At 45.9% G+C, this 7,286-nt stretch overlaps 1 protein-coding gene across 1 annotated transcript; it reads left to right on the top strand.

Annotated features, from left to right (window-relative positions):
• On the top strand, nucleotides 1-4,063 carry npy (neuropeptide Y). Its single transcript, XM_088600357.1, has 4 exons — nucleotides 1-160; nucleotides 1,279-1,466; nucleotides 2,685-2,765; nucleotides 3,780-4,063. The coding sequence occupies exons 2-4, from the start codon at nucleotides 1,279-1,281 to the stop codon at nucleotides 3,802-3,804; spliced, it is 294 nt and encodes a 97-aa protein (XP_088456483.1). The 5' UTR covers nucleotides 1-160; the 3' UTR covers nucleotides 3,805-4,063.
• Nucleotides 4,064-7,286: the final 3,223 nt, after the last annotated feature.

The raw sequence follows: 7,286 nt of genomic DNA, 5'->3' as shown, positions 1-7,286 counted from the left end.
AATTGTGCTCAGCGGTGCGTGGTTGAACCCAGACCCCTCCTCCAGTGGCGAATGGCGCTTTGTATAAAATCCCCCGAATGGCAGATCGCGACCAGAGAGCATCTGTGAGCGCGCCTGGACCCCTGTCACCGCGTTGAGACCACCTGTTCCAGAGCTTAATGTGAGTACACCGCCCGCCGCTCGCTCCTATTCCTGCACGACTGCTGTATCACTACTGAGCGCCTTCGCATGGCGCACTGGGGGAATTCAGTCCACTCTGTGAGGGTATTGTAAACTGACATTTATTTTTGTTGCAAAACTGCCCCCTTTTTTGAATTGATCCATGTAAGAAAGTATGTTATAAAGCGATGCTTTGCTTCTCCAAAACTCTTCGGTTCTTTCACTTAAACGCTTAACGACACAATTATCCGAGCTGGAGCTCTGGGGTTCTCTTTAATTACTTTAACCACTGTAATCCGCTGTGTTTCGATACCTAGGTCACATATCCAATTTCTCACTTGGGGATCTAGGTGTATCGTGGTAACCTTACGTTTCGCTTGAGCAGATCATGTGTCGGGAAGACACAGCCGTGTCAAACTTCACCTCACCTCGCACTTAGACGACAATCCTAACCGCTTCTCCACGCTGTTTTCGTGGTAATGCGAACACTAGCCAAGCTCCTACTAACAGGCCGTATCCCAGGTACTGGGCTCGATCGGTCTGGCGCCTTTACAGACAGGAGCGTCAGCGTCGGTATGTCAGACGTACAGAGTAACACGCCGGGTGGAAACTGATTTACTGGGTTTACAGTTATCTCCCTCTCACGGTCAGAATAAATACACTTGCTCAACGTTTTGGAAGGTAACTCAATTTTATTTAAAAAACAATTGCTGTCTAAAAAGCTAACAGTACATAATTGTGGATGTATATTTAGTTTTATACTTTTTTATGGGACACCTTGTCTCTTTCTGTATTAAAGACCATATTTAGAAACGGGCAGAAACACGACTGCTTGAAAGTCATTCATGCAGTGGGAAACGGTGTGGCACGGTGTACAATACACACAGCTGTCCAAAGACGAAAGCGCAACGTCTGACCAGATAGCATCCTTTACAACGCTACAGATTAGTCGTGCTAAAACCATATTCCTTTTGTTTCCGTACAGGTCTGCATAGTTGTGTAAACAGTTATCCATTCTGCAAAATACTAATTATGATGGCGATTTAGTGGCAAGGGTCGCTGAAACGCCTTTTTTGAACAGCCTGTATCAGGGTAGGTCCCGTCTCCCTGTCCCCGCAGATGCAGTCGACACTGGGCCTGTGGGCGGGAGTGCTGGCCGTCGCCTTCTGCACCCTGATCTGCGCGGGCACGCCGGCCGAGGCGTACCCCCCCAGACCCGACAACCCGGGCGAGGACGCGCCGGCGGAGGACTTGGCCAGATACTACTCGGCCCTGAGGCACTACATCAACCTCATCACCCGGCAGCGGTAAGGGCGCGACCGCGGTCTGGAAAAGTCTTCTTTCCGCTCACAGATACGGATCATTGTCTCTTACTGGCCTCTTCGATTACAAAAAAAAAAATATATAGTTTGGATTTTTTTTCCCGTTGATGTTATTGGGATTAATTCCATGGTATAAACATAGCTCATTAACAGGTGTCGAGCAGAGGGAATTCGCTGAGTTCGAGACATTTTGTTTTGTTAAAACCCCGAGGTGCCACAAGCACTTTCGGAAATTGTTCAGGATTGTCAGGGCAGAGAACTCTTGTAGTAGCCTCTGCGTCATCTTCAAGCTGTGATTGTAATAAATAGTGGAAGAGAGCCTTTGTTAAAGTCTCTGTCAGTCGTATTTTGTGGAGCGATGTGAAACATATATTCGTGCGTTTTTCCCAATTTCAGCAGCGCAGTAAGACCGCCCAGCTGTTGAGCGCTGCGTCTGGCCCGCAGCGAGTGGGAAATAGATACAAATAGCTTGAGATGAGCGTTCAGCCGCCACCCGGCTGCCTTTTAGTTCTGAGAATGTATTTTAAAATGTTTTAAAACATTTCCAAAAGTGACATTACTAGCCTGTGCTTTTCCCTGGGTCAAGTACTTTAAATTGCGGAAACAGACCTTTTTACTTCTGAGAAAAACTAAACTCGTTTACTTCCCCCTCTCCTGTAATAATAGAGCGTGATGTTTCGCAAAGCTAAATTTCCTTTTTTTCGCGGATCTTCCAAGACACGGATAAAGTTATCAGGACAGACCGTGGATAGCGAGAGAATTCAAGGGAAAATATTCATCCGCAGCTGCCTCGGAACACGGGTTCGAATCCGGGCCGCAGACCGTATTTTCCGCCCGGCTGCGACGTGCTGGCCAGGTCAGCCGGTCGAGTCTGGAGTCCAGAGCTGCCGCAGTCATGTCGGCTCCGAGATGCACGTTTTATCGACAACACGGGGCTGCAGGATCGCTCCGCCTAGCCCGGTGCGGAGCACCATTAGCCGGGCCCGCGGAAGTTTCCCCGAGCTGCTCGAAGCTCACAGCCGCATGTGAGATCGGACCGTTCTCATCGGCAGCCCGAGGCTTAGATATTAACGCCTAGATATTTTAAGATCAGCTGTTCCTGCGCGGTGAAGCGAGTGTTTCTCATGGTCTCTGCGCTGCGCACGTCTGACGGCTTCAGCGAAGGATGGGGTTGCTGACGACCCTGTCGGTGTCCTTCCACAGGTATGGGAAGCGGTCCAGCCCCGACTCCTTGTTCTCAGACCTGCTGTTGAGAGAGAGCACAGAGAGCATTCCCAGGACCAGGTAGGGCGCCAACAGGTGGCAGACGACCTGGTACAAAGGCCCGTTCACTTCCACGCAGTGCCGAGTGCGTTTGGCAGATTTGAAATGTTTGTGAATGTCTTATCCCTTTTAACAACCCTAGCGCAGTTCCGAATTTCTCTCCTCCTGCCGGGAGGGGCCCGCAGTGGCACACTGTAGAGAATCGCTGGGACGGCGCTGCCATTGAAGTTTTGTTGCAAAGTTTATTACAAAATAGGAGAATCGTCTGCTAGTGGGCACTTGAATTCAAACGTTACGTGAGAGCTGCCTTCTGACAGAATTCCCACTTGTTTTCTCACAGTGCCTTTTCTTAACACTGCACGCGTTCCAGCTCCACATCGCTGTCCCCTTTCTTCAATAGGGAGCTTTTTCCACTCAAGCTGATGGAAAAGTAATTCCTGATGCTTTGTTTACCTCAGCGGATTTATTGTTGCGTCCTTTCTCACATTTAGAAACTCCTTCTGTCAAAGTCAATGCATAGAAATGACAGAATTTCACTCTCATGTTAATGTCATTCTGTCATCGTGGCTGAGGAATGAACACAAGACACGCCAGCAGGCTTTGAGTAGACGCCGTAGGATTAAAGTTCTCGGGACACATCTCCAGATAGTTCCACCCGTGTCGTACTGAGATCCTTCAGTAGAAACAAAAATTCTTTTTCTTTGCCGTCGTTATTATTATTGTTGTCATTTGTGTCGGTGATGTCTCGCTCCACCCACACATGTCCTCTGTGCTGATTCATTAGAAAGCTTGAAGTCCTCCCAGGCAGCTCTCCTGGACGCCGGCCTGTCGCTGCTCTCTGACGCACTCACACAGTGCAGCCTGTGCTGTGTACAAACTTAACTACACAGAGCAATGGGGCCAAACTCCAGCAGATTCTGAACATGCATCGTGATACCAAAACAAAACACACCTGAAACGGTTCTCCTATTAACTTTTTTAATCTTTTAGCTGCGGAAACCCAGTCCTTTAAAATCTGTTCTTTTATATTTTCAGATTCGAAGACCCTACCCTGTGGTGATGGGAGCAGTGCTCTCCGATATGTGTGTCCCCTCACGTCTCGCATCGCCGTCACACCAACACCCCGAGTCCAGGACGCCAGGGTCCCAAAGACAGATGCTGCATGCCACCATCTCCATCCAACTGTGTAGGAAGAACTCTTGCATCATACTGTATATACATTTATGTAAGCAATATATTTGTGCATTGCAATTATAATAGTGGAAAAAAAACTATTATTTGTATAGTAAAATTGCGCTATTAAAATTCATTTAAAAATATCATAGTCAGTGAAGTGATTTTCTTATGTTAAGATGCGTCATTTTTTCTCAATTTTCATTTTTGTATCTGTCTAAAAATACATTAAACTATGAAGTATATGCACGACAACTGTATGTAATGTCTGTATCCCATTATACTGACTTTACAGTTAACACAATGGTACTTTGCATAATTAAACCTAGATAATCCCACAACCCTTTTAACTTCACATTTAGAAAACTTCTATTATCCAAAAAATACCCCTTTTCACCAATAATATAGTTTGTCTCATAGCAGTCCTCGTCTTTTAGTCAATGTGCTTTCTGTAGATGGAGGAAACAGGCAGCTTTGTTTGGGGACTTGTCCTTTCCCCACAAAATACTTGGCCAGGCCAAGTCTCTCTCACACTGATCTCCGCAGGCTTCTGCTGTAAAACAAGATCCACAGGTTCTGAAATAACACTCACTGATCCATGCAGCAGGCAACGATAGAGCCCAGCTCTTCCTGCAGGAGCTGTCCAGCTATTCCTGCATTTCTACCAGCTTCTTATCTACAGTATGTACAGGAGCCGTTTGGCCAAGGGAATTGTTCTTGAGATACAGAGTTCATTCCTGCACCAACACTGTTGGGTTTTGCTTGAACAAATTGCACAATATCTTTAAAAGAAGCCTGCAATTCTGCAAACATATATAGAAGTGTTTATAGCAAGCGTTGAATAAATAAAAGGAGATGAATGAAAAATGTGGGGAAAGAGAATGCACAAGTTTCAGATATGAAATCTAGCCATTGAATCAAATTCAAAACTTCTAGCAATTGTATTGTTGTCCAAAAAGCCTTTGGTGTTTTGCCATTCTTTTCCTGCTGTCTCTATTTTTTTCCATCTATTTTTTACAGTTCATTTTCCTTTGTAAAGTTAGTTATTTACCATCAAAATGCATTTTACAGGGAGGTATAAAATATTTTTTCCAGCCCTGCTCTGTAATGGAGGTTTATTAAGTGACAATGGGTCTGACTAACGTTTCATGTCTTAACTGTAGACGTCAAATTTTAAAAGCTGCACAAGAACCAATTTATACCAAATATAGTAGTTACCTCACATAAAATGAATTATAATTTCGTCTAAGTTAAACTTCAATTCCTATTCTATTTATATTTCTGAATTCGTCATAATCGCAGCTCCACTAAATAACTCACAATGGTGATAAAGGATCATCTGCTGAACACAGGAAACAGCAATATCGTATTTCTTCTGTGTGTCGGCTCAGAGCTCCCAGTGGAGACAACAGATTTAGTCATTGCCCTTAAAATTCACTTTCTTCTCAGACTGGGAAATCTCATGGAATTGCAATCACTCATATATTCTGTCTTTTCAGAAACAAAACTTTTGAAGTTCTTCGCTCATCTTCATCAGCTTACAGACATTTTATTCTTCTTGCTTCTCCTTGCTCTTGCACGGAGAAGTAATTGCTCTTTGGCAAGTAGTAAGAAGCATAGTTCAACACAGAATACATGTTCCACCTGGCAGATCGGTGCCATGAGGTGCCTGTGACTCATATCTGCAATGCTTCTACTGATCCTTTAAAATCTTAATTGCCTTTTTAATGAACCGACACCTTGACCTTAACCATGTCACCAGCACACATGGTGAGACACAAGTCTCTCTTCAGCAATTGTAGCTACTGAAGACCTCTGTGGGCAGGACTGAAGAGGACAGGTCAGGGCACACTTTCCACAACACTCCTGTCCAGATCCCGGGACAGGCTGATCTCCGGAGTCCAGGTGTCCCGTGTGGAGTGGAATGGGAGTTCTGTTCATCCCAGTGAGCTAGGAAGGCAGAGACACAGGGACACCGCTGTGCGCCTGACCAGGAGGTCCCTGGGTTCGGTCTCCTGCAGGAGGTACAGTATCATCAGGGCATCAAATCTGAGGTGCAGTAACTCAGTGTCAGTGTTTCCTCACGTGACTTTTTCCTTCTGTATGATGGAAGTGAAGATAGCTCAGTCACAGTCTATGAACTTTCATGTTCTGTGTCCAAGCATCTGATTTTGCAGAGAGGGTAAGACAGCTATTGGACTACAGAAGACAACAAAGCTCTCGTGACTAACTTGGCTGGCTGATGCTTTCATCCAAAGCAGCACGCATTAGCTCCCCTTACGCAGTCGGGTAATTTTCTGGAGGGGTTTTGAATGAGGCGTTTTGCACAACAGAGTCTTTCCTTCCAGTTAGGACTCCAGAAAACTCAGCGTCTCATTAGTTCTGCTAACAATTGTTCTTAAATATATCACTCCAAAGGAGCCCAAAGCCCTCTATATAGGAACGGGCCCTTCCAGCCCACCCGGACAGAGGTTGAACGTCCAGTGAAATATTGTTTCCTCAGTCGTGTCCTCGGTTGTTTTCAGCCTATAAAGTCGTGCCGGCTGCTAATCCCTGTATCACAGAAACATTAACCTTTATATGAACTCAGAGTCGAAACAAAAGCTAAGAGACTAAATTTTTTGACGGCAAATCGTTTTAATTATATACTTCTTCTTCTTCTTCTTCAGAAAAGCACTTTTTTAAAAAAAAATGTTTTTGTGTCGTGCGTACTTGTCTTACAGTAAACCTGTTTTCCAGCCTACTCGTTAACACGGCCCCCTAGCGGCTCATTTGAGTATAGCCTTCACGGCTCGCTCCAGGCGTGCTCTAACCAGACCCTGCTGCTACGCTTCCAACACCTGATTCCCTTCATTAGCTGTTTGTTATGTGGATGTACGGCGTGGCCGTTGATCCATAATGAGGTCTGCTGAGCCGCACACGCGTGTACGCTGTCGATTGTTTTCACGGACCTCAGAAGGGAGAGAGACTCGCGTCTTCGTTATCTCTTCCAAGACATTATTTCTACCCTGCTCCGACAGGAGCCACACACAAACCGCAAATACGGAAATGTGCTGTCTGAAGTATAAAAAAAAATTAAACGAAATCCGTAATCCCACACTTGAACAGACCCCACAGGCTTTATCATTCTTTCTTTATCTCTGCTGGCTCCTCCGCAGTCGCAGTCTGACTGACGCAGCCCGACTCTCCGCGGTCCAGTTCCAGCTACAGGCCGTCGTTCAGACGCCGTATAGCCGCCAATTAACGTTCAGCGAGCGTTGTCCCGGAACTGTGTTTGGACCGTCCTATTTGAGGACACCCTACCGCAGGGGTCACCGGGTGAATCCTCGCACGCTGAGCTTCCTCGGGTGATCTTGCAGGCCCTCTGTC

Source organism: Lepisosteus platostomus, chromosome 12, assembly GCF_059453375.1.
Source record: "Lepisosteus platostomus isolate fLepPlt1 chromosome 12, fLepPlt1.hap1, whole genome shotgun sequence".
In the NCBI taxonomy this organism is placed as follows: domain Eukaryota; kingdom Metazoa; phylum Chordata; class Actinopteri; order Semionotiformes; family Lepisosteidae; genus Lepisosteus; species Lepisosteus platostomus.
This window is presented reverse-complemented; position numbering and strand designations above follow the sequence as displayed.

Coding starts and splice junctions, on each gene's coding strand:
- npy (XM_088600357.1), top strand. CDS start 1,279: ATGCAGTCGACACTGGGCCTGTGGGCGGGAGTGCTGGCCGTCGCCTTC. Junction 1,467..2,684: donor AACCTCATCACCCGGCAGCG/GTAAGGGCGCGA, acceptor GTCCTTCCACAG/GTATGGGAAGCGGTCCAGCC. Junction 2,766..3,779: donor GAGAGCATTCCCAGGACCAG/GTAGGGCGCCAA, acceptor TTATATTTTCAG/ATTCGAAGACCCTACCCTGT.